The sequence below is a fragment of the Nelumbo nucifera genome, chromosome 4, assembly GCF_055504915.1.
Source record: "Nelumbo nucifera cultivar China Antique chromosome 4, China Antique-T2T, whole genome shotgun sequence".
NCBI classification, from domain to species: Eukaryota; Viridiplantae; Streptophyta; class Magnoliopsida; order Proteales; family Nelumbonaceae; genus Nelumbo; species Nelumbo nucifera.
In genome coordinates, this window is record NC_142652.1 from 90869129 (window position 1) to 90896875 (window position 27747).

At 38.1% G+C, this 27747-nt stretch overlaps 2 protein-coding genes across 5 annotated transcripts; both read right to left on the reverse strand.

The window, feature by feature from the left end:
- Positions 1 to 1132: 1132 nt before the first annotated feature.
- LOC104611627 (uncharacterized) lies at positions 1133 to 27239 on the reverse strand. 4 transcript variants are annotated; one of them, XM_019200135.2, is made up of 11 exons: positions 27151 to 27239; positions 26961 to 27066; positions 19534 to 19593; positions 19384 to 19423; positions 10408 to 10586; positions 10185 to 10223; positions 9905 to 9991; positions 4097 to 4157; positions 2353 to 2477; positions 1622 to 1713; positions 1133 to 1413 (listed from the first exon to the last, which is right to left on the reverse strand). In XM_019200135.2, the coding sequence occupies exons 2-11, from the start codon at positions 27006 to 27008 to the stop codon at positions 1299 to 1301; spliced, it is 846 nt and encodes a 281-aa protein (XP_019055680.1). In that variant the 5' UTR covers positions 27009 to 27066; positions 27151 to 27239; the 3' UTR covers positions 1133 to 1298. The 4 variants fall into 4 exon arrangements, with proteins under 4 accessions (XP_019055680.1, XP_010277077.1, XP_088742514.1 ...); XM_010278775.3 differs by having other exon boundaries at positions 26961 to 27055; positions 27151 to 27208; XM_088886388.1 differs by having other exon boundaries at positions 26961 to 27216.
- LOC148800839 (uncharacterized) lies at positions 11860 to 19377 on the reverse strand. The gene is made up of 2 exons (XM_088886387.1): positions 12461 to 19377; positions 11860 to 12170 (listed from the first exon to the last, which is right to left on the reverse strand). Exon 1 carries the CDS (start codon positions 13560 to 13562, stop codon positions 12462 to 12464), a length of 1101 nt encoding a protein of 366 aa, XP_088742513.1. The 5' UTR covers positions 13563 to 19377; the 3' UTR covers positions 11860 to 12170; position 12461.
- Positions 27240 to 27747: the final 508 nt, after the last annotated feature.

Consider the following 27747-nt stretch of genomic DNA (forward strand, 5'->3'; position numbering starts at 1 on the left):
ATACACATCAATGAGTTTTGGTCTTCCGTTTGCAAAAAACACAAACTCAGCAATGAGCAATAAGGGTGGGTTTAGCTAGCAGTAGCACCAGAACGAGAGGGTGTTCTTCAATATAACTGTTACTATTATCTTGTTCTAAGAAATTACTACTTCAGAAAGAAAAATGGCTTGTTTGTCCTTAGGAATAAGAGTTTGATTCCAACTGTTTGGTTGGTGGAGTGAAAATCTCATTCTCATTCATGGTGGAATAGCATTCTCTTACTTGAGGAAATGATCATTTCCCTTTCTTGAGAATGTGATTCCATTTCAATTAATTCCAAGTCCAATTCCCATTTTAATCAAACAGGCTATGGGAATAGACAATTCTAATTCCAATTCCAAAAAATTATGATTCCAATTCCGATTGCAAGCCAAACAGGCCCTAAGTATAATTATTTTCCATTCTAGTAAATTTATACTTGCCTTTTATGAAGCGCTATATCAAATAAGACCAACGTTTTTATTTTAGAAAAAAAAAAAAAAGAATCAGGTCCAGAAATCAACATAGTAACAGTGTTTACGATCCCCACCCCCAATATATTATACTTTTTCTCAAGTAAACAGTAAGCACTAGTGGGTAGTGCACCATGAAGCCATCACAGCTTTAAAAGAAAGATCACTTTGGCTCTACGTCCATGTGTGTTTCCTCTACTACAAAGGGAGGTTATGTTCATTTGCCGGTATTTAGTGGAATAAGTGCATAATACCCAAGGTTCTAAATATTGGTACGCCCAACAACGTATCAAGTGATATGGATAGTATTTTTTTTTTACTTTTTTTTTATTTTATTTTTTTTCAAAATCAGTTCAAGGGAGCTAATTTAAGACTCCTCTACCCCTTGAACCAGTCAGAACCCCGATACTCTGAATTCAACGATCATTCAAGATATCAGTATCAATTATCCAGATAACGGATAGTCTGATACCCTCCTGAGAGGTGGATAAAAAATTTACCCGCCCGTTTTGTTGCAGCCCATAAACACTCTCCCTTTTACCTCTCTTCACCCAAATAACTGATAGCACACAAAAACGTTGGTAACTTGAAAAACACTTAGCCATGGTGTAATTGTAAATAAAAACGGACGAGCACAAAGTGTAATTGTACCTTCTAACTAAAATTTTGATTACTTCATAGCTGACCAATCATGGTTAGCAGCCGGTTTATCTATTTTAACATGTGAAAATAACAAAATTGCTACGTAACAATAGACCGGATAAATGCTAAATAAAATGGGTTATGGCAGAAAAGAGGAAAGGAAATCAGACATCTGTCAAGATTAATGAAGATACAATCATAACATAAGCTAGAAAGAAGAAAATGGCTATCTGGATGAAGAATTTTGGATTTTCCCTCATGCTCGGTGACGTAACCGCTCTGCAACAAAGAAATCACTTATTTATTCAAACTTGGAAAGTACAATAAGAAAAAGGAAAGCACAAAAACATTAAAAATAAAAATAAAAAAAAAAACATGAGAAAGGAAAAGAAGGGGGAAATGGATTAAACAGCATCACTATTGTCTATTGATACCGTGACAAACACTGATTAGAAGATGGAGGAAGAAGAAAGGAAAGGAGATTTGCCTTGCAATGCGTTGAGATAATCGGCAGAAGGGCAGACTCTGAAGGAAGACTATGCCCGGTCCCGTCAAAACAGCTGTTACTAGGTTCTCACCCTGCAAGATGATAACTAAACAACAATTAAACACATTGGATTGATTGAACTGAGTAAATAAACATGTATAGCTCAATTACTGGGCGTGCTCCAATCATGAATCTGTGTGTTTGAAGCACCAAGAATTGCTGCATGACTGAGTAAACATTTTTGCAACAGAATGAAGAAAGACACATGACCCTTTCATAAATAATCAACCTAAGCCTAATAATTCAAGCCCGAGTTGTGAAACCCGACTTAAGAAGACCTTAGGAATAGGAAATCCATGCCAAAAAAAAAAAAACCCAAACTGCACGTTGATTTATTTAAAATGGTTCTCACTTGGGGAACAGCAGGAGAGGCTAGCTGAAGCGAACTTTCTGCAACAACTAGGATTATATTTGCCACTTTAAATATGATTTAGTTATACCTTAAAAATAGTTTACCCCCTTTACCAAAGATGAGACATGCATAAATCAACAACCAGAAGTAATAAACGAATCATGTATGCCATTGTTAAGAATATGAGGGTGATATGAAGAGATAGGGGAATGGGGGAAAAAAAGCAATACAAGGAGGGGATCAGGGGATAGAGTAAGGGAAGATGGAGGAAATGAAAAAGAGATGAAAACACACTAAAAAAATAAAATAAAAACCTTACCCCAAAAACCACCCGCCTCATGGGACCAGAGAATTTGACCTGGAAATTGATGGTTGCCGACATGGCAACAATGCAGGAGGCATCAACAACCAGTACTTCACCAACATCGAGATTTTTCTGTACAACTAGCGCAGATGGAAGTTCCAAAGTTATCCACAGGTTAGTGAAAACGAGGATGGATTCAGAATATTTGGGACTTCAAGCCAAAACTAACTACTTAGATAAAAACACTGGAAAGGCATTAGATATTAATATTTTGTTCCAAGTAATTTACGTATTGAGAAGTTCAGCTTCAAGCCAAAGATGTAATTAAATGCAATTAGCACAGGTACGAGTCATATGACAGATAACTGATACAAGACCTAGATACAAGCCTCTGAATCATGGGACAGGTGGGATAACAGTCTAGACAATTCAATCATAAATAAGATTATCCTTATGGGTTCCAATATCTGAAATTTCATCACTACAACTGAGTTATCTTACCCCCTACCAATCCAATGAAAATTTGAGTCAGAATTTATCAATGAGGTCTTCAATTTAGGGGACTTAGGAAGTGGGTAAAGCAATCTCTTGATTGTGAAAAGCTTTTAAATTTTTGAAAGGTAAAGTAGTTGTATTAATGAAGGGGAGAGGACTCCCAATAGATAAAAGAAAAATCCCCTATAAGGAGGGGCAATCAGTATGAGCAATTCACATCATGTACAAAATAGAATAAAGCTCTCAAAAAGGGGTGGAAGACCAATTATTTGTCTCCACTGATTACAGATATGAGAGAAGGATATGCCTCTTAAGTCTTTCTTTATGGACACCCACTTGAACATGAGTCTTTCTGCCCTACCAATCACCACTTCCACTCAAGTGGAATTACCCCTGGAGATCCGATTGTTCCTCTCCTCACATAGCACCACCCAACAGATGGCTAAGGGGGAATCTAGCCAGAGCAATTGCCAACTCCTAGTGAAACCAGCTTCAGGCCATGCAGAGAACAAGGTGCTGTTACCACTAGGGGAAGCTAAGCTAATCACTGTTGACAGTACAATTCAGAAACCCTCTGATTCAAAGTTCTTCATTTCTTTGCTAACCTCCCCCCCCCCCCCCCCCAAATATGCAAAAAGTCATCAATTGGTTTGTAAAAATACTGCTGCTATCAATGATTTTCATTGTATTTCAGTGTTTAGGCAGATTTTGTTCAGCAACAAGAAAAAAATAACTTACTAAAACTGTGTCAAGATGATCAAAGTAATGGTAAGAAACTGGGTACTGTAAACCAAAATGGGTGCAGAAGCAATTTTGGCATCTAGTAAATAAACCAGGGCATTTGATGCATGCAGGTCTGCTCAATGGTCACACCATGATCAGACCCCATATCCAGAGAATAAAACCCAAACTCAAGCCAGAACTGCAACAGCCCAAGCAAATTTTAAAAACCCTGAACATTTTTTAAGGAAGAATGGCAGACAACCTATGTAGCAACAGACCAACACTCTCTGTTATAATCTATAATCAAAACTAGGAGTTGGATATGACAACTTTGCAAGATATGAAATGCAAACCTGTGCACACAGGTTATTTCATTCTAAGATGTGTTTCTAACATGGTTTAATTCATTCCAACCATGCAGTCTGTAAATATGTAGTTAGAAGAAACTGACAAGCATACAAATCATATGACAATTTGCAGTAACACAATGCCATTAAAAACTAAGAATCGGAATTGGAGAGAGGAATTTTTAGTTTCTTACCAGATCCACCAGCAACTATGAAAGCAAGCCCTTGGCCAGCCAGCTTCTGTCTCAGTATTGCCTATAACAACATCAACTTCACGGTCAAATAGACAACTCCATACAGAAATAACAAGGTGCAAAGTCAATGGATATAAATAAAGCAAAAGACACATATCCCAAGGTAGCATAACATCAGCTGCATGCTGATCTCATCTTTTAATTGTAGAGAACACTCATGTGGGCCCCACAGCTACTGTCCCACTGTGTTCGTAGGGTGGAAGGTGTTCTAGTCTTCCTAGGGTTAGCTATTGGTCACTTAGTTGTTTCAGTTGTTATTTATTTCAGTCTTATTTTTGCTCTATTTGTTATGTAAAGACTAAGGGCAGATCTGTCCTTTCCATGTAATGAGCATAACCTATAAATATTAATTAAAGTGGCGACGGCAGAACATTAAGCTTCTGCTCCTCCTTTTTCAACTCTTGTGTTCTACTGCTTCTCCTCCCTCTTCCTCCTCTTTTCTCTTTACCTTTCTTCTTATTTTCGAACCTGAAATCAATTAGGGTTCAAGACTGACAACAGTCCTGAATTTCTACTTGGTATCAGAGCTAGGGTTTCTCATGTGAGTCTAGTCCAGCCGACCACATGAGAACCATCTAAGGCTGGAAGCTGAGAAAGTAGAGTTCGTTGACTGGTTCTTGGAGATCTCCAGAGGATTAGCAGCTGTTTGAAGAATTGCCACAGTTGCAGCGAGTTGGTGATCAGGAAAAATCAGAGAAGGCTAAGGTTCGGGTAACCTTGGAAGGCAGCGAACAACATCCTATTGTAAGTTTTTATTTTCTGAGAGAAGTATTATCAGAGAAGATAGGTTGGACCTATCTAGCAAGGGCGGCCAAACCACTCTAGGGTTTATCTTTCTATTCTCTAGGGTTTTGTCTTAATCCTGCGGCAAACCCTAGTACTGGACTGAACCTTGTGATCTAATACTACGGCAAACCCTAATAGTTCTCTCCTCAACATTGATCAGTTTTAGGGTTTCATATTAACCCTACTACAAGCCTTATCCGTACGGGTTCTTGGAGATCTCCAGAGGATTAGCAGCTGTTTGAAGAATTGCCACAGTTGCAGCGAGTTGGTGATCAGGAAAAATCAGAGAAGGCTAAGGTTCGAGTAACCTTGGAAGGCAGCGAACAACATCCTATTGTAAGTTTTTATTTTCTGAGAGAAGTATTATCAGAGAAGATAGGTTGGACCTATCTAGCAAGGGCGGCCAAACCACTCTAGGGTTTATCTTTCTATTCTCTAGGGTTTTGTCTTAATCCTGCGGCAAACCCTAGTACTGGACTGAACCTTGTGATCTAATACTACGGCAAACCCTAATAGTTCTCTCCTCAACATTGATCAGTTTTAGGGTTTCATATTAACCCTACTACAAGCCTTATCCGTACGGTACTGTCTGGAGTGTACGGCTGAGAATTTGCTTTTAGGACTGATTAAAACCCCAATTCGGCTTCAGCATATCAGATTGTTCTTCAAACTGTTTTTCAGTTTTCTTTTGGGGTTTTGAGCTCTTCTAAGGGGGTGAAAACAGTTCGGACTGTTGCTGTTATGTGTGGTTACTGATTTCAGATCAGTTTTATACCTGTTTCATGTACATCTACTGTGAGTACAGATTGGTTCTATACTGATTTTGTGATTGTGGTTGATAGTCCAAGTGCTGGTTTTGACTGTAGTAGCCCTAATTTTGAGACTTCTGGTTCTTGACCGAAATAGAGTTTAAGAATCAGGCAGAAGGTAGTATTGGGAACAGCAGTTATGTGGTATGTGGGCATTGTAAGAAACCCAAACACACAAAAGAAACATGTTGGAAGCTACATCCTTATTTGGTCCCGACAAAGTTAAGAAGCAAGAAGGGTAACATTCATGTGGCAGTGCATACTAATTCAGCATCCACGTCTGGCACGAGAGGCACATTCTTAGAGACCTTAGCCGCAGTTCGGGCTGCTCTTATACAGTTGGAAGGGGAAGTTGGGAACTCAACTCAGTCACCGCAGTCACCATTAGCCCCCGCCACATTTGCTTCCGCAAATTCAGGTACTCGAGCCTCAGCCTGCCATGCCTCAGCTCCAGGTACCATTGAACCCTGTTGGGTAATAGATTCAGGTGCATCCGACCATATGACTAGCTTGCCTTCATTGTTTACCACTTATCATTTATCTTCTGGTAGGGATAAAGTATCTATTGTTGATGGCTCTCTTGTCCCCATTTCTAGCAAGGGTGACATCAAGCTATCGGATATCATCTCCTTGTCTTCTGTCTTACATGTCCCTAAGCTTGATACTAACCTCCTTTCAGTCAGTAGTATTACCAAATACATGAACTGCTCAATAACCTTCTTCCCTGACTGGTGTGTTTTTTAGGACCTGAAGACGAAGAAGGTGATTGGGACTGGCCGTGAGACGAATGGGATCTATCTGCTCGGGGAGAGTTCTCGTCGGAAAGAGCCAGGGGATAAGAAGTCACTTGTTTCCCAGAGTGTGAGTTCGGTTATGCTTTGGCACAACCGATTGGGTCATTTGTCTTTTCGGTCCTTAAGGAGTCTGTTTCCTAATTTGTTTGAGTCTATTGAGTTGTCCCAGTTGCAATGTGAAAGCTGTGAGTTTGCTAAACATTGTAGACACTCTTATTCGTTGAGCAATAAAAGGAGCAATCGTCCTTTTGATCTTATGCATACGGATGTTTGGGGGCCATATCACATTCCTTCCATGGGTGGGTACAGATATTTTTTGTTATTTGTTGATGACCATACCCGATTTTCTTGGGTTTATCTTATGCTTTCACGAGATGAGGTTCCCACCATGACGCAAAACTTTCACCAAATGATCCTAACCCAGTTTGATGCCAAGATCAAAGTTCTTAGATCTGATAATGCAAAGGAACACTTTGCTAAGCCATTGGCATCTTACCTTCTTACCCATGGGGTTATTCACCAGAGCACTTGCCCTTATACACCTCAACAGAATGGGGTTGCAGAAAGGAAGAATAGGCACATCTTGGAGGTGGCTAGAAGCATTATGTTTACCTCCAATGTCCCTATTCGCTTCTGGGGTGATGCTATCCTCACGGCGGTATATCTTATTAATCGGGTTCCTTCCCGGGTTCTTGATATGTCATCTCCTTTTTCCCTTCTATACCCAGATGAGGAGTTGTTCACTGTTCCCCTCAAAACATTTGGTTGTACCTGTTTTGTTCAGCTTCTCGGTCCCCATCACTCCAAGTTTGAACCCAAGGCCTCCAAATGCATCTTTCTTGGTTATGCACAAACTCAAAAGGGTTATTGCTGCTATGATCCTATCTCAGGGAAGAGGTTTGTATCCATGGATGTCACTTTCTTTGAGGAGACACCCTACTATTCTCGGGTCTCTCCTCAGGGGGAGAGTAGTGAGCGTGGAGATTTGGGTCCTTTTCTTCAGGGGGAGTGCAGTGAGGGCAGGGTTAATACTTTTGGGGTTGTTCCCTTACCTATTCCAGTGGGTGATGAGGGCTGCAGTAGTGAAGGTGGTCAGGGGGATCGGGAGTTGAGAGTCTATCACAGGCGATGCAGGCAGGTTGATCCCGGTCATCAGCAGTCTCGGCCAGCTCCAACCTCTTCTACGGCTCCAAGTCCAGATATTACAGTCCCAGGGCCCACAGAGACTCCTTCCATTGTTGCTACCTCACCCCCCTGCAGATGACCTTGACCTTCCCATTGCCATCCGTAAAGGAAAACGGCATTGCACCACATCTACAGCCCACTGCATCTCCCAGTTTTTGTCCTATGATCACCTATCTCCCTCCTACAGGTCCTATCTCACTTCCGTTGCTAATATCCCTATTCCAAGAACAGTGCAAGAAGCCCTATCAGTCCCGGAGTGGAGAGGTGCAATGCAAGTTGAAATGGATGCCCTGTTGAAAAATAATACCTAGGAGCTAGTTGACCTGCCCAAAGGAAAGAAACCAGTTGGATGCAGATGGGTATTTACTGTGAAGCACAATGCGGATGGTTCCATTGAGAGGTACAAAGCTCGGCTAGTTGCAAAAGGGTTCACTCAGACTTATGGTATAGATTACTTGGAGACATTTGCCCCGGTAGCCAAGATGACCACCATTCAGGTTCTATTATCTCTTGCAGCAAACTACACTTGGCCTTTGTACCAAATGGATGTTAAAAATGCCTTCCTGAATGGGGACTTGCAGGAAGAGGTTTACATGCAGTTGCCTCCTGGATTTTATGATACAGAGGCAGGTAAGAAGGTCTGCCGGCTCAATAAGGCATTGTATGGTTTGAAGCAGTCACCTAGAGCTTGGTTTGACAGATTCAGACTAGCTCTTGGGAAGTTCGGTTATGTACAGGCCCAGTCAGATCATACACTGTTCATCAAGAGGGTGGAATCCTCACTGACACTACTTGCAGTATATGTTGATGATATTGTGGTGACAGGAAATGACAGCCATGAGATTGAGTCCCTCAAACAACTACTTCATCAAGAGTTTGAGGTGAAAGATCTGGGTACACTACGGTACTTTTTGGGTATTGAGGTTGCTAGATCTAAACAAGGGAACTTTGTCTCTCAGAGGAAATATGTTCTAGATCTGTTGGCTGAAACTGGAAAGCTGGGTGTCAAACCTGCAAATACACCCATTGAACAGAACCACAGGATTAGTGCAGAGAGTGGGGAGCTGCTTGAAAACAAAGTTATGTTCCAGCGGTTAGTGGGAAAGCTCATATATCTATGCCTCACTCGGCCAGATATCAGCTATGCAGTTAGTGTTGTCAATCAGTACATGCATTCTCCTAGAACCACGCACCTTCTAGCAACAGAAAGAATACTAGCATACTTGAAGAAATGCCCGGGTAGAGGTACACTGTTCAAGAACAATGACCACATGAAGGAGGAAGTCTATACGGATGCCGATTGGGCTGGGAGTGTTGATGACAGAAGGTCTACCTCTGGATATTGTGCTCTTGTGGGAGGTAACCTGGTCTCTTGGAGGAGTAAGAAACGGAGTGTTGTCTCCCGATCTAGTACTGAAGCTGAGTACAGGTCAATGGCTAACGGAGTGGCTGAAACTCTTTGGCTGAGATCACTACTTGAGGAGTTGGGTATTGAGTATGAGAAGCCCCTGATGTTGTATTGTGATAATCAATCGGCTATTAATATAGCACACAACCCGGTGCAGCATGACAGAACTAAACATATTGAAGTTGATCGACACTTTGTGCGTGAGAGGGTCTCATCACAAGAAGTGTGTCTCCCATACATCACCTCCAACATGCAGCTGGCAGATATCCTCACCAAAGCTGTACCACGGAAGAAGTTAGAGGCGGATCTATCCAGGTTGGGAATGATAAACATTTATTCCCAACTTGAGGGGGAGTGTAGAGAACACTGATGTGGGCCCCACAGCTACGGTCCCACTGTGTTCGTAGGGTGGAAGGTGTTCTAGTCTTCCTAGGGTTAGCTATTGGTCATTTAGTTGTTTCAGTTATTATTTATTTCAGTCTTATTTTTGCTCTATTTGTTATGTAAAGACTAAGGGCAGATCTGTCCTTTCCATGTAATGAGCATAACCTATAAATATTAATTAAAGTGGCAGCGGCAGAACATTAAGCTTCTGCTCCTCCTTTTTCAACTCTTGTGTTCTATTGCTTCTCCTCCCTCTTCCTCCTCTTTTCTCTTTACCTTCTTATTTTCGAACCTGAAATCAATTAGGGTTCAAGACTGATAACAGTCCTGAATTTCTACTTTAATTAAACAGAAAGAAAACCAGCATTGATCATGATCTCACCTCTGGACCAGGGACAACATTACGGTGCCTATGATCGATAGAGTTGGTGACAGTCACATCATGGACTGAGCAAAGAAACGCATCTGGCTACAACAACCATTTCCATAAAATGTAAACTCAACAAAAGAAAGCAAAGAAAAGGCAACAAGCTAACTAGACTAACAAGAGACACATGGGAATATCTTCACTAAGTTGCTGACTGTAAAATGAGAGGTTATGGTAAAAACACCATCCAAATTCATCTAATGTTGGAATGGGTGTTGCTGATAATTAATTCTACCTGGCATAAAATTTCACCGCCAAACATTGCTAAGTCAATCTGTAAGAACCGAAAACACAAGTACGAAACAAGAGTGAGTGTGATTGGTGATATCCAGAGATAAATATTAGTAGTATGAGCACCTAATAAAGACCAAATAATGAAGTTAAGCAGACACGAAATGCATAATTTAATAATGCAAATATGGAACCAAGTAAAATGGATATATTTTGTAAATACAGACCGGTAGTATCCTTGCAAGAGAAGGTGCAGCTATTCCAACAAATCCATCATTTGGACCAGGATTGAGAAGAACAACATTAGTCACATTCTTCCCAAAAAGCCATTGCCAAATACCTCCTTCATTTTCTGGGGGGTAAACATTTTCCATCTGAATGGACCCTGACATGTAGCACATGGAGCCTACAAATTTTATTAAAGCATCAGATAGACAAATTAAGGACATAACAGATGTGACTAGCTCCTTCATCTAGAAAGTGACAATTAACAATTTAGAATACCATAGGGAAAGGAAATGTTAAATACATTGTGTATTTTATAAAAGGACATGCAAAAAAACTGCCCCCAATTGGAGGAAAATAGCAAAAATCCAAACCAGAGTTGTAGAAAATGGCGGAAGAACATTTTATGGTATAACCTAAGGTTGCAGTTCTATTAGACCATCTAACAATTTCTGCACATATGTTCCTTGTTGAAACAAGGGAAAGACATTTATAAAGCCAATACTTTGCCAGACATGGTTTCTAAGATCTCAATAGAAGTTCATGCAGGCAATAGGAGCTTCCATGATAAAGTGAGTAGGGGGTAAATCATTTTATTACATGACAAAGGAACTACCATGATAAAGCCAATGAATGCTTTGTCACTCCCCAAGGGATAAAAACAAAGGTACTACAATGATAGAGTGAGTATGGGATAAATCATTTTATTACATGTATATTGCATCACAAATAGATGAGGAATTAATTAGGATTTTTTAATTATATTTTTAAAGTTAGATTAGTTTAAAATAGAACCTTAGTTTCTATGGCTTTCATTAAAGTCAGTAATCACTTCTGAAAAAAGCTTCTTGAACATTGATCAGTAAATTTGTGATCAATCAATGATACATTATTACATCTAATATGGAGAAGACATATGGTGTACTATCAGGTTCACGTACACTGTAAAACATAAATCAATCTGAAAAAGATCCTTGTCCGGATGGAGAAGACTGAAGGGAGACTTAAACCCTAAAACCCTGGATGGCATACGATTTATAAGGTAGGTAGCAATGAGAACAACATCACCCCAAAATTTTGTAGGGACATGTGAGGCAAATAGAATACTTCTTGCAACTTCAACAATATGTCTATTTTTTCTTTCAGCAACTTCATTCTGTTCTGGGGTCCTAACACAGGAGCTTTGATGAATAACCCCTAAATCAGTGAGATAGCAGGTCAGGTTTTTCTCAAAATATTCTTTTGCATTGTTGGATCTGAAAATTTTAATTCTGGTATCAAATTGGGTTAGGACAAATTCATGGAATTGCCTCACGAGTTTGGGAACTTCATCACAGGACTTCATCAAAAATATCCAAGTGAATCGAGAAAAGTCATAAATGAACAAGATAAAATATTTGTAGCCACCCATAGAAGGTAAGTAGTAAGGCCCCCACACATCAGAGTGCACAATATTAAAAAGAGAAGAAGATCTTTTATTACTCAGAGGATAAATGTTTCTACAATGTTTTGACAGTTCACAAGACTCATAATGAAGACTAGACAAACTAATTCCCTTAAACAGTTCTGGGAATAAATGACTTAATGCAGAAAAAGAAAGATGACCCAAACGAAAATGACATAACATGACTCGACTGATGGACTCTGTAGATGTAGACCCAAAAGCAGCTTTTCCAGGTTGTTCATGGCACTGTCCAGGAGTATCCAGCAGATATAATCCATTCGCCTCACGGCTACTCCCAATCACCTTCTAAGACTCCAAATCCTAAAAAACACAATAGGAAGGGAAGAAGGTTACACAACAGTTTAATGACTTAGTTAGGCTACTTACAGATAACAAGTTTGTATTTAGTCTAGGTACATGAAGAGCAGAAGGAAGAACCAAAGAGTCTGTAGCCTCGATGGTTCCCTTGCCGGGGATAGGGGCAAGAGAGCCATCAGCTAGGGTGATTTTGTCACGTCCAGGAAGTAAATCATATGAAACAAAAAAAGTAAAAAGGCTGGTCATATGATTAGAAGCACTAGAATCAATAATCCAAGGGATCCTACGATTACCTTAAATGGTTGCATGATTGGCAGAAGCCCGTATGCCTGAGTGAGCAAATGCAGAAGAGGTTGAATTTCCTGGAGGGTTGGAAGAAGAGGTCACACCCTCTAGGTGATTGATCATCCTCCCAAACTTCTCATATTCTGCCTTCATAGCTACTAACTGCTCACTAGCCGTCATCTCTTCAATTTGGTATTTGTCACTATCTGGACCAACAGCAACATTGGCACTCCCTGCCTTTATATTATCAGACTTCTTCTGAAACCGAAGTGGTAGGAGCTTAGGATGCAATTTCCAGCACTTGTCTTTAGTGTGTTTTGGCTTTTTATAGTACTCACAGATAATCTCTTTCTTCCCTGAGCTACTTGGAGTCCTTGCAACCCCCTTGGGTTTCACTCCCATATTAGCAAAGTGATCATTTAGACCAGCCCCTTGGACCTGGACAAGTCTTCTGCTTTCTTCACTACTTACCAAGGCATATGCTTGAGATAGTGAGACACTATCATTGGATAAAATATTTTGCTTTGTAATGTCATACTCTGGATTTAGCCCTGTCAAGAACTCAAACACCCTGTTTCTCTCAACCAGTTTTCTGTAGGTTTCAGCATCATTAGTGGTTTCCCAGGCTACAACTTCTATCAAATCTATTTCTTGCCATAAAGACTTCAGTGTTGAGAAGTATACAGCTAATGGTTTCTCCCCCTGTCTCAAATTCTTCACATCACTTCTCAACTTGTAAACCCTGGCCACATTTAATTTTTGGGAATATGTTTCAGCAACACTATCCCAAATTTCCTTTGTTGAATTCTTCCACAAATAGTGCTGACTAATCTGTGGTTGCATTGAGTTCACAAGCCATCCAATAACAGTATAATTTTCTTGCATCCACTTTTCATATGATGGATCATTTTCCGGAGAAGCCTTTTTGCTCCCAGAGATAAAACCCCATTTGCCTCTACTACAAATATGAACTTTTACTGATTGTGACCAATCCAAATAATTAGTTTCATCCATCTTGACTGTGGTCACAACTAGTAGAGAGTCTACAGAGGCTCCCGAAACTTGTTCGGATTCAGCAACATGCTTGTTTTCAAAGTCTGAGGAGTTCATCTTCTTAAATACTTCAAAAAATGACTTCAAACAACTTCGAATAACAACAAATGAGGACAGAACAAAAAACTGTGTTGTGAGCCAACCACTATGCAGCCGTACCAATAACCTGCATCACACCCGAAAGCTGGGAGAAACAGAGAAAACTCAGCCGCTCCTTGTAGACTTCACAGAACACCAATCCACTTGATTCGATCTTCAAGAAGAAGAATGAGAAAGCCTTCAAAGTCACTGAGCACCCAGGTCAAACTCCCTGTGGGGCCCACAATCAGATTTCTCCAAAAAATTAGGGTTTTGGGCAACACACTTGAATCTGTCAAGAGGACGACAAAACCAGTCCCCTTCTCTCCAGAAACCACTAACAACTGGGCTGAAATAGGTTTCTTTAACTATTCATACGATTCAGTTCTCCATACACACTGTGTATGGGAAAAAAAGGTGAAAAAAAAGGTGAAAAAAAGGGAAAAAAAGCCTGCTCTGATACCAAGAAGAAAAACAGCCTTTTGAGAAGAAAGGACTGTTTAGAAAGTTGCAAAAATTCAAAAGAAAGTAGCAGAAATCAGAGTTTAAGAGGAGAGAAGAAGAAGAAGGTGGCGGAAACTTGGGTTCAAAGAGAGATTTTCGAACATAATCTCTTCTCTTACTCCCTTAATTCTATTTCATTAAGTTAAACTTTAGTAATTTACAGAGAAGCCCCTAATTGGGCAGAAAATTAAAAAGACATAACATAAGAAAGAATAAAGCCCAGATTAAGGCCCATTACAACAAAGAACATAAAAGATAAAAAGGATAAATAGCCTATGGGCCATTCGGCCCATCTTCTCTACAATGATTAGAAGGTAATCAAAAGTATATAAAATAGTAAATCATTAACTATACAAAACTGAATCCTAATCAAAGTCAATAGATATCATGGGATGCCAAGCTGAATTTTGAGGGATGTAGCATCTGCAACCTGAGGCCATCAGCTATAGGTGGTGTATACAGAAATGAGGGTTTCATTAGAGCTAACTGCTAAGCTGCTAGCATTATTGCAAGGACTACATTTGGGGAAATCCTTGGGTTATAGATATGTAATAGTGGAAGGGGATTTAAAACTAGTGATGGATTGGTTAAAGAATAATCGCCAAGGTTTATGGCAGTACCAACATGTTATGAGCAGTCATGGAACTAAGCTCCAGTTTTTCATGGGTACCAAGATCAGTTAATAAATTGGCCAATGCTCTATCCTAGCAAGGGGTAAACAGGAATTAATTATTTTTGGCAACTGTAATGCAAACAACAAAATGGGTTGGAAAGACTTGGCTTTAACCAATTTTATGGTGCATGGCATGTTGTACATACATCATTCATTATTTATAATCTAATAAATTGACAGTTAACAATAGAAAAGTTTGGAAGATCTGTTTTGATATAAAAACTGTAAGAGAGAAGAAAAGAAAGAAAAGAGAAGGTTTCTGCAGAGAAAGAAAGAGAAGAGAGGTTGAAGAAAATGGGAGAAGCCAAAAAATTAGGTCTGGTTGCCCCTTTCATTAGATTATATACTCAAATAAAAGAGATTACAAAGATAGGTATGCCCTTAGTAAGTCGACTACTTGTAAGAACTTAATAAGCACTCTCAACTTAAAACATAAACTAATGGGCCTAAGGCCCAATAACTCTGTAACTATGCTATGTAAATAAAACAAGTAATATCAGCTCAAAACTCAACACTCCCCCTCAAGTTGGGAATAGATGTCTCACATTCCCAACTTGCGTAGATCATGCTCCAGCTTGTTTCTTGCAACACCTTTTGTAAGAACATTAGCAAGCTACAAGTCAGATGCAATATATGGTAAGCAAACTTCTCCAAATGTCACCCTTTCCCTTATAAAGTGTCTATCCCCTTCTATATGCTTTATCCTATCATGTTGAACTAGGTTGTGGGCAATGTTAATTGCTGCTTGATTGTCACAATAGACCCAGAGGAACTCTAAAACAGCATGTTCCATGGCTCTGTATTTAGCTTATGCACATGACCTTGCCACAACTATTTGTTTCTTATTCTTCCATGAAACAAAATTACCTCCAATAAGAGTGCAAACTCCTGATGTAGGTCTCCTGTCATCTAGACACCCTGCCCAATCATCACCTGTGTAAGCCTCTAACTTCAACTATCCATGGTCAGCAAACAATATGCCTCTACCTGGGTGTCCCTTCAAATAGGAAAGTATCCTATCAATAGCCTCCCAATGCCGAACTTGTGGGACATGCATGTATTGATTCACCACACTTACTGCATAAGAGATGTCTGGTCGTGTCATACACAAGTATAGCAACTGGCCCACTAATCTTTGATACCTTCCAACATCCTTCACTAGTTCACCTTTTGAAGCATTTATCCTTTGGTTCTTATCAATAGGTGCATCAGTTTCCCTTGCCCCAAGTTTTCCTATCTTCTGTAGTAGATCCAGAACATACTTCCTCTATGGGACGAAGATCCCATGCTTGGACCTTGCCACCTCAATGCCCAAAAAGTACTTCAGCTCCCCAAGATCCTTGATCTCAAACTTTTTGTGCAAGTTCTTCTTCAAGGTATCAATCTCACTCAGATTATTTCCTGTGACTACAATGTCATCCACATACACTATCAAAACTGACACCAGTGACCCCCTCCTCTTCACAAAAAAAGTATGATCAGATTGAGTTTAAGTGTAGCCAAATACAACCAATGCACTTCTAAACCTGCCAAACCATGCTTTGGGTGATTGCTTCAAACCATATAGAGACTTCTTCAACCTACATACATTTCCTTTATCCACATCATTGTAAAAGCTAGCTAGAAGGTCCATGTACACCTCCTTTGCAGGTCCCCATTAAGAAAAGCATTCTTCACATCAAGTTGGAAGAGTGGCCAAGAGTATGTAGCTGCTAATGATAGAAGAATCCGGACTCTGAGCTCATCTTTGCCACTGGTGCAAAAGTCTCAAAGTAATCTGTGCCATAAGTCTAAGTGTACCCTTTTGCAACCGGACTTGCCTTGTACCTTTCTATACTCCCATCAGCCTTGTACTTACTTCACTGTATAAACCCATCTACACCCAACTATCTCCTTGCCATCAGGTAAATCCACAATCTCCCATGTATGATTTTTAACTAATACTTTCATTTCCTCTTGCATAACTGTCTTCCACTCAGGTTTGGAGAGGGCCTCATTAACACTCTTGGGTATACACACAGAGTCGAGGGAGGAAAGGAAGGCCCGATATGAAGGGGATAATCCACTATAAGAAAGATAGTGTGAGATGCAATGAGCAGTACACTTCCTCTTCCCATTTCAAAGTGCAATAGGGAGATCTAGGTCATCTACAATGGTGTTAGGTCATCAGAAGAAACAAGAAGCATACTTGGGTTTGTGTCAATTGAACCTGGAATCTCCGATGAGCCGATAAAGAGTGACGTGGGTTACTCTGTTGTGGAATAAACCTCCCTGTGTTGTCGTGTAAAACACTGAGAGACAGGATGCAATGGAGGTGGCAAAGTGAGTGGAGTAGGTGGGTCAAACACTAGAGTGGACAAAGGAGCTAGAACAGGAAATGGTATTGATTGCTCACTTCCTTCCCCAAAACACTCCCCCTAAGAAGAACCCCTCGAGAAAATGGTGGAAATGTTGGTCATATGTTCTGAGGCTCCTAAGTCTATAATCCAGGGAGGTCCCCCCTTACCTATAGTAGAGACATAATTTGCAATGGCATGTGAACTAACTGTATGTGCAAACGAAGTAGAATGGCTACCTCCTGATCCACTTGCACCCTACTATGCACCTAATAATGAGTTAGAGCTGGTTGTATCCCTCTGATAAAAAATTGCCCATACCTCTCCAATTCAGCCCTCATTGCAGCTACTGCAACAGACTCTGGAGAAGCTATAGTAGGTGGTCCTGAGAAATCATCAATCATTGTCATATTCACATTTCCCTTCTTGTTTCTGAGTCAGCTTGGTATAAGGTGTGGGTAAAGCTTCCAGCAGGTATCTCTGGTATGTTTAGGTTTCTTACAATAGTCATAGATCAGATCCTTCTTATCCTCCTTCCTCGGTTCAATTCCACCCTTGTCCCCACTCGGCTTAGGCTTCACTGTGCTAACCATAGCTGACTGCTCAAGGTCTGGGTTCCTCATCATCACATTCCTCCTACTCTCCTCTCCAGACACAAAAGCATATGCCTGAGAGAGAGTTACACTGTCTAGGGAAAGAATATGCTGTCATGCAATGTCATACTCAGAGTTAAATCCTATTTAAAACTCAAAAACCCCATTCTTCTCTACCAACTTTTGATAAGTTGTTGCGTCCTTGCTACTTTCACAAACCATAGTCTCCAAATGATCTATCTCCTACCATAAGGTTTCGAGGGCTAAAAAATAAATAGCAATAGACTTATCTCCCTGCCTAGTAGACCTGTTCATGGGCCGGGCCGGGCTTTCACTCTGTATTAACAGATTTTTCTAAGGCCCAAGCCCGAGCCTCATAAAAAGCCCGAAGCCCAGGCCTGGGCCCGAGCCCGAAATTTAGCCCATACTGTTACTACTGCTGAAGCGGCTGAATATATATATGTATATATATATATATATACATAGAGAGAGAGAGAGAAATTATAAAGAAAAGAATAAAAAATGTATATGTTAAATTATAAATATATATTTCAATAAATATTATATTATTTATATATTTTATATAATTTATAAAATATATAATGTTGAGTCGGGTCGAGCCGGCCTTTTATGACAAATCCTGAGCCCGGCCCGAAACACAATCGGGTTTACTGTGTTAGGCCCAAGGTCAGGCCCGCGGGCCTAATTACATGACCAAGCCCGACCGGGGGTGCGGGCCGGGCCGGGCCGAGCCATCGGGCTACCCGACCCATGAATAGGTCTACTGCCTAGTAGCAATCACCTAGTTTCTCAACTGGTAGGCTCTAGCAACATTCTCATTCTGCGAATAAGTTTCTGCTACTCCATCCCAAATCTCCTTAGTTGTGTTAGCCCATAAAAAATTCTTACTTATATGGGGTAACATGGAATTGCATAGCCAAGTCATCACCATGTAATTCCCTTGTACCCACTAGTAGTTAGTCTTAGGTTTCTTTTCCTCACTGGTGATATACCCCAATTTCCCACGAGCTCCAATGTCCATTTTTGCAGATTGTGACCATTCTAAGCAGTTTGTACCATCCAACTTAACTGTAGTGATGGTCCCAAGCCTTAAGAGATCTCCAACACCTCCTCCCCATAGTTCCATTTCACCTGCAAATTTGTTTTCAGCTCCACAACCCTCCATAACTCACAGAACAAACTACGAAATCAATTTGAGATGAGAAGAAAGGTATTTATCTCCTTCAGAAACCTCAACACCTTCCTAGTACTCTAGAAGCCCCTCCTTCCAAAGATTCCCTTTTCTGTAAGAGCGGGAGAAGAAAGAGAAGAGGCTACCGCTCCCTCTATACTCACAAAATTAGGTCTGGTCGCCCCTTTCATTAGATTATATACTCACAAATAAAAGAGATTACAAAGACAAGTATGCCCTTAGTAAGTTGACTACTTGTAAGAACTGAATAAACACTCTTAACTTAAAACATAAACTAATGGGCCTAAGGCCCAATAACTCCCTAACTATGCTATGTAAATAAAACAAATAACATCAGCCCAAAACTCAACATTAACAATCACAGACACACACTCAAAAAGAAAAAAGAAAAAAAATATTGCCAAGGCAATTTGTTAAACCATATTATATTTCCCACACAATTAATGTTTAAAACAACATAAATCATTGACAGGATACTTACCAGGCTTTGCAATAATCTTTTCTTGTGGTTTTAACATAATCTAGTGGCCAAAAGAACAAGAAAACAGAAAGGATATTATCAGTTCAATGGAAAGAAGAAAAACAAAAATAGGACAATCGCAAGAGTACTTTTTATTATTGTGAACTATACCTGAACTATCTGAGCTTCACCGCCCAAAATTTGAAAAGGTATTACAGCTGCTTGTGGACTCTGAAAAAACATAGTTCTCAATATTTAGGCAACTCAAAAGTATCAAATTGACAAGAAGATATTATCTATACTACTTTAAAAAGTACGAATAGTCTCACTGATATTTCTAGAATTTTTTTAGGACAAAATTTGCCCTTTCATATTTAAATTTATTGATAAAAAATGAGGGCAAAAGGGTAATCAATTATTAATATTAAATGAGTTGAAAATAGACAATTATAAGATATTCAATGCATTCAATTTCCTCTCATTAAATCCAACACTTAAGGTATTAATTTGCATTCAACTTCATTGAACCATATATTTAAGGCATCTTTATTTCTCATCATCATTAAATTCTATTAATTAAATCCATACATAACAAATTAATAATTCCAATAACATAAAAGCATACTTTTAAAATCTACCTAAAAAATAGTGTTCTCATCTAGGCAGTGATAAGTAATTAAACCATTTCGGGTCAAATGAGCCAATCCATGTTGTCACAATTAAATAATAAAATTTAAAAATATAGAAATTAAAAAATTGGGAACATTTTTAATATCATATATTCGACATATTAAATAATAATAAGTATGATAAATAAGAAATGTCTTTATTAATGATGGAAATAGAATGTAAAATTTAAAATCAATTAAAAATAAAATTATTTTCCTATTCTCTCTCATTAAATCTCATATTAAGGTATATTCTCTCATTAAATCCATAAAATTAATTTTAATATTATAAAAATAAATATTTTGAAAAATAATTTGAAAACAAAACTATTTTCTTCCCTCCCAATGGTGGGTAAGCAATTCAACCAATTTGGGTCAAATGGGTTAATAAATAATGCCATATTTAATAATACAAAATTTAAATATATTAAATATATAATACAAAAAATAAAAAGAATTGGACATATATCTAATATTGCATATTCATTATACTATAAAAATACATATGAAATGTAAAGTAATTTTATTAATGATGAAAATGGAACACCAAAGTTAAAATCAACCTATAAATGAAATGATGTCATAGTCAAATAATAAAATTTTTAAAAATAGAAAATATAAATAATAACAAAAAATAGAAAAAAATGGGCACATATCTAACGCTCCATATTCATAGAAATAAATATGGGTATATCTCCAATACTATACATTCATTATAAGTGATGGAAATGTAATATAAAATTTAGTGTCAACCTAGAAGTCAAATTATTTTCCTTTTTGGGTTATGGGTTAGTGGTTTGGGTCAAATGGATTAACCAAGGATATGATAGTTAAATAATAAATCTTTTAAAAAATAAAAGAGTACAAGTAATCAAAAGAATATATAAAAAATTATATATTAATTGTGTCAAACAAAAATTAAGTGTAATAAGTAAAAATTATTTATAAAATATAGATGATATATAATTTAAAACAAATCCAAAAGTAAAGCTATTTTCTTATCTAGATGGTGGGTCAATGATCCAACCTTTCAAAGAAACTCATGATGTCATAATTGAATAAGAATATTTAAAAAAGATAAAACACAAACAATGAAAAAGTACAAAATTCTACTGCATTTGGGAACATTTATAATGTTATATATTCATCCTAATAAATAAAAATAATTGTTAAAATAAAATTTATTTTTATTTATGGCAAAAATTAATGAAATACAAAATTTAATAATAATAATAATAATAATTGTTATTGTAATTTAAAATTTCCACACACAATGCGCGTGCACATTTATTACAAGCATCTGAGTTTATTTTTAATCATATTGTTAATTTTGTTAATTTTCAATTTTTATCTTAATTATGATATATCTAAAATTCAAGTAATTAGTATGAAAAAAATTTCTCACGTGCTTAATTACTAGTTTTAAAAAGTATCAGTACAGTTGTTCTTAAAAAGAAATTCACAAAACCACATAGTTTCAACAAGATACAGGTGATGTTTCTGCCAGAAGATTGCATTATCATATTTGATAAATAGCACAAAGAAATCAACAATTAATGATAGCAAATTTTGGTGTTAATGAGAGATGTTCCAAGTTTCCAACAAATCATACATGCATAATATCATTCTGAAACACTACTTTGTTCCTTGAGCTTGTCATAAACATTATATATGGTTATTTCATAGTATGGTAGCTTTTAAGATGAATCGTGTCTATATTACATTATCTGAAGTTCCACATTATATATGGAACTTTTATGCCATTTTGAAATTTCTAGCAAAACTTCTACAGTATATCCCATTCTGTAAGGTATTAAATTTTCCTAGAAATCAAAGTTTTGACCTTTTGATAAAGAAAACATATGCATTTTTTTTCACAGATACTACCTTGTAAACAGTTACAACAAATGAACAACAATGAGGTCTGGTGCAATATGCTTCCTGGGGAAGGTAATTTGTGCAACATCCTACAAAGTCTCACAAGAAAGGGAAAAAAACAGATAAAAGAGATAAATGAAAAGAAAAGGACAGACAGACAGAGAGAAAGAGTCTACACCAAGACAAAGGGCTCCTCCTCAATGCATGAACTCCAAACAGTGTTCTCAACCTGTCGTTAACCTGATCAGTCAGACAGGTGACCCCATGACCCAGTCACAGTTCCATTTTGCGTCAACCTCTAACCCTTCATATTACAAAACTTGGTCAATGACCCATCAACCTGGAAAGTTGACCCATCTGACCTGGTTAGGATTTTTTTGTATGACTATTTTTTGAAATTTTCTATGACATCACATTTGACCAAAACAGATGAACTTCTGACCCGTTGACTGAGAGGGAAAAGCGGTTCAGTGTCTGGGTCAAGTTTTAAAACATTAACGCCAAGAGATGTAGAAAATAAACCTCATTTGTTCACTCACTTCAAAAACAAAAAGGAATTGATTTTTTTTATTGTTAAAAAGAATACAAATATTTAGAGAGACAAGAAGCCCTCACCCTACTTGAAATTCCTTACAATCTACTCCATCTCCTTGAAAAAAGTTGTCACTTATTGCAGATTGTATGTTTAGTTCTTTTTTGTGGTTATCAAAGGGAACTTGGGTTGAGAAGAAATTTGAGGGATAATGAGATTGAGGATGAATAGACCTTTTCAACACTCTTAAGGCCCTCCTAGACTTATAAAAGTCAGATTCTAGGATTTGTTTTGTTGATTCTCTTGGTCACTTGTATTTGTTTCTTTAAAATTCTATCATCATCTCTACATCCTCCTCTAGTGTTCCTAGTAAAAGGTATCCAGATTTGCCCTGGGGCGGTCTGGGCCTCACCATGTTTAGCACCTAGGATAAGGGGCTTAACCGAGGGTTGGGCCCGGGCCAGCCCACACCCCGGGCCTGAAATATAGGACCAGGCCCTATACAAAACTTGGAGCTGTTCCAGGCAGGCCTACAAGTATTGTGTTGGGTTACTGCCTGACACAGGCTTCCCTTCAAGGGTGATGCTGACTCCTGAATCAAATTAGATGAGAGCGAGAGAGAGAGAGAGAGAGAGAGAGAGAGAGAGAGAGAGAGAGAACTTGGTGCAAGTCTTCTATTCCTTTCTTTCAGAGTACAGCCCTCTATTTATAGTGTTCTCCTTCTTGTAATGGTCTCATGACATTATTACAGCTAACTAATCACTTGCCACTTGGCTTCGCTTTTTGGTTGGTTACATGTAACTGAATTTAGGTGCCAACTGTTTCTTGATTAGTTGTGCTTAGCTGTCTCAGTGGCTGAGTTGGCTTCTTCCTCTTCTTTCTATAATATACTTTCAGCCTGTTTTCTGGGTCCTAACATATTGGGCCCAAGGCTCCAAGCTCAACCTGCAAATTTCTGGACCTGGTGCAGGCTCAAACTCAGCCCAAGCTTGGACACAAAACCTAGGGCTAAGACCAAAAATTTGCAGGGCAGACCAGGCTAAAAGTGATGACCCCTAATTGAATGTCTGTTGGATGAAAACCCAAAATGCAATACCTTGGAAAGTCAGATTGTTGGTAAGGCAGGCACATTCTCTAGGTGCAAGTACAACCTTGAATGTCTCATTCAATCGGGTGCGCAGAAGTGCTAACATGTTGGCAGATGCTTTAGCAAGAGCTGGGGTGACTAAGGAACAGCTAGAATGGGGTTGTCCAAGGTGGAGTTGTAATTTGTAATAGCTTCTCTTTATTGTGCTTGGTTATGTTTATGTTGTGTTGGGCTCCCTATATCTGGGAGTTGCTTTGTAACTTTTGGCCTGCTGCCTAGTTGAGTTTGAAGGATGGTGTTTCTTTCTTAATAAAATTCTCCAGTTAATTATCAAAAAAAAGGTCAACACTTGTAAAAGGCTTCAAAAGAAAGCTTTTTTGGTATCTATCACCTCATATGTTTTTTTTTTTCATTGCAATGAAAGTTAGTTATTAATCTCCTGTCCTTTTGTTATTGTTGGACATAGATAACTTAGTCCATCCCCTGTTCTTCTCTCCTCAAAAAGAGGAAAGATTTTATGGGGTTGTACTCAAGCAGCTGTTTTGTGGTCTGTTTAGCAGGAAGGAAATGGTAGCGTTCTCAAATAAGAACCAATCTATAGAAGCATTGGTTGAGCTAATACCTGTGAAGGTGGCTCATTAGGTGAAACAACAAGGGTTTTGGTCCTCATCTAATGATGTCATAAGAGGCTGGAAGTATGCAGCCTCATTCTCTTTGAATCAGGTTCCAACCCCTCAAGAGCAGGTTCCCCCTCGACTAAAGGGTTATTTGATAACAGCTGAAGTGGCTGAACTGAATGACTTATTTCCTGCCTTTCAGTGAATTTGGTAGCGAAATAATGATATCCAAAAGGCTATCAGTGAACAACGGCTTGGAAAAATGAACCAGCAATGAACAAAAAATCTACAGTGATATAAAAGCATTAAGAAGAAGGCAAAACAAAATATTCTAAAGAAATTGCATTTCAAATTAGCAATGTTTACTTGTGCAACATGCTAAGAACATATGGCTGCTAAAGATGTCTAAAAAATTGAAGAAACGAAGGAAGGAGTGAGTTAAAAAATGTGATGTTGATGAATATAAAATCAGGATTAAAAGAACCTAATGAAGGACAAGAAAATAAAAGAAAGGACGGCAAAATATTTTCCAAAATTACTAAACCAGAACCATATTAGGAAAGGAACCATTAACTCTAATAGGTAGGTAAACAATCACATTTTCCTGTTCCCTTAGTCCTGACTAGAGACTCCAATAACGTGGTTAGGAAAAACAAAACAGCCTAGGGAACGATTACTTGTTCCATATCCACAAGATTAGAGCCTTAGCCATCTTCATGAAAACATTGTTCTTATGCATATCAAAAGATGTCAATGGTTTAGCCTTGGTTTATACTTCATGTGATCTCTTTGTTTTTTACTGCTTGTTATTTGGATTAGTGGGTGATGCCTTGTCACTGCTGCATTGTACCTTTCTTCTTATTTAATGAATTATCTTTTTTATTTATCTTCAAAAAAAAATCATGTGATCTATTCTTGTGGTGGAATGAAACCATATTTATATTGATCAAAAAAAAAAAAATGAAACCACATTTAAAACTCCTCTAAGACAGCTCTGTGGAACTCTCCTTGTACACATCTTCCCCCTCTTCTTTCTGTTCATTATTTCGCTACTTGTTAGAGGAAAAAACAAGAAACAATTTTGAGAGCTCATTATTTGGTAGAATATGGCAGTAATTAAATACCATGTCAAACAAAGATGCAAACGTTGAGATGAATGAGGGACAAATATAGAAAGGATAGGATTAGATATAAATGCATTTGTGCAAATCTAGAAGTTTCCTAAACCATAGTTGTCAAAGCAATGCCTAGGAGATGGGGGTCACCTCATCCAAGCACCTAGTTGTTTTTGTAGAATGTGCTTTATAATGTTTTTATATTTTTATATTGTGAGTTTATAATTTTATCATAGACATTGTTACATCAAATCATTGATTCTGTAGGTTTGTAATTTTTTATATATTAGTTCTTTCTATTACTTTCTTGTTTGTCGTGGTTTAATCAAAAAACAAGTCAGCGAACACTGCCTTTAGCTCTTGAAGACTAAAAACTTCAATCAATAAGCATGGAAGAACTTGAAGACTTTAACTAATGAACACATAAGAGCAATCAATAGGACTGAGATGAATGTTTTTATTCCACCCCTTTCTTTTCTTCTTTTCTTGGGACAAAAATAGGGGCCTCTCCCCTTCTCCTTATTTTCTAAGTTTTTCCCTTTCTCTTTTGGGACAATTTCTATAAGAGGCTTGTACTTCTTCTTCTTCTTCCTCTTCTCATGAATATGATGAGTTTCTATGTTTTGATCTGAAGTTTGTACTTTTGGTGAAAACCACTACTACATATTAGTAAAAAATGAGTTTTGGTTACTAACAAAATTAGGGAATTAGCCTAGGATTCAGGTTAAAGAAAAGAAAAAATCCATCGCCCAAGTGGCTAGTCACTCCCTTGTTGCCTAGCTTTGCCTTGGCACAATGGCACCTTGACAATATGGCCCAAACAGGTGATGAAATGAGGGGAAGTGGGTTAAGGTGGTTTAGCCATGTGAATAGAACATCCTCTACAACACCAGCAAGAAGAAATAGATGATAAAGCTAAGGGACTGGAAGACCTATACACAAACCAAAGACGGCATGAGAAAGTAAGATAGTCCCTTGATAGAGTGGAATTGGAAACAGGATTCATCTAGCCAACCCCATATGGTTGGGGTTATGCCATTTTCATTTCAGTTGATCGTATTATGTTGCTAAAGATATGATGCATTACACAGAATACAATGGAAGAACTATATTCATGTTTCACACCCCACTTCAGTGGAATAATGCAGATGACAATAGTTTAAAAACAACGAAGACGATCAGAAGGATGCAAAACACTTGATTTGTGCATGCATCATACGTTAGCTCTGATTTATAGTAATGGTTCTTGACAAATTAAAGAAACTGCCACAAAACGAGTATTTGTAAGATAAAACCTAATAATTCCAGCTCACTCAATGGCTATAGTATGAATGATAATGAGTATAGATTGTAAGTTTAGGCTAACATAAAATTTCCACGTCATAACCAACATTCTAAGAAATCTCTTTGTAGTCAATTGACTCCAGTTATGACTTTCAGGACCTTTAAAATACCACGTAAGCCCAAAATCACAGGAAATTGAAACCAGACAGGTCGACTATACAGAAGACAAAACAAATAACTCTTCGTTAATGCACATCAAATCACGAAAATTATTACTATATCTAGATACAGAGCGGATCTAACACTAAAACCGAATAACAAATCAATTTTATCCCCCCAAAAAAGAGAATACAAATACATACACGCAATGTAATCGAAATTAAAGAAAAACAAAAACAAAAAAAATGTAAAGTTTACCTGGTAAACATAAGGTTGGAAAGGCGTTGAGAAGAACGGAGCGGCCATTGCAATCAATAGAGAAGTTCTCAACCATCAGAGATTAAGCAAGGGTACTGAAAATACACTATTAAAGATCTCACTCAGAACTCCAATTGTCCATTTCATCTTATAGATCAAAGAGACAAAAATTCAAATACATGAAAAGCACCTCCAAATTTCTCAACCCGAAGGAAGAAAATTCCTTTTCCTGACAAGAGTTTTTTCTTGCTCTCTGTGAAACTATCAGGACCATTTTATCGAACGAGTAAAATTCCTAAAATACCCATAATTAAAGCAGGGCATTAGTACGATCACTTGATTACGGAACAAGGTCACTTTAGAAAGTTCACCTTCCTAGTTCATCTAAAGCCGTCTTCTGAGTTGTACAGGTCGTTGGCTTGTTTACACGTCAACATTCGAGATGACGTGGTCCGGTTTTATTGGTCAAAAGTTTTCCTTCGACGTGTCCGAAGTCCGCACCGAGTAAAAGTACTCGGACGAGTCGAATATCCAAAGAAAGGAGTATATGACTCGGAGAGAGAATTACTCGAATTGCCAAGCCCACCATGCCTGACAAGCGCGGGTCAAGTCGAATAAAATGACTAAAGGTGAGGTCACAAAGGGCCCCGTTTGGAAGCACTCTCGATTTGTATTTTGGGTTTTCCAGAGTTTTCACTTGTCAACGATATTCTAAAATCTGATTTTAAATTGGGATTATAGTTGATAAAGGCAATTTTTGAGCTCTAATATCAATAAAAGTAATATT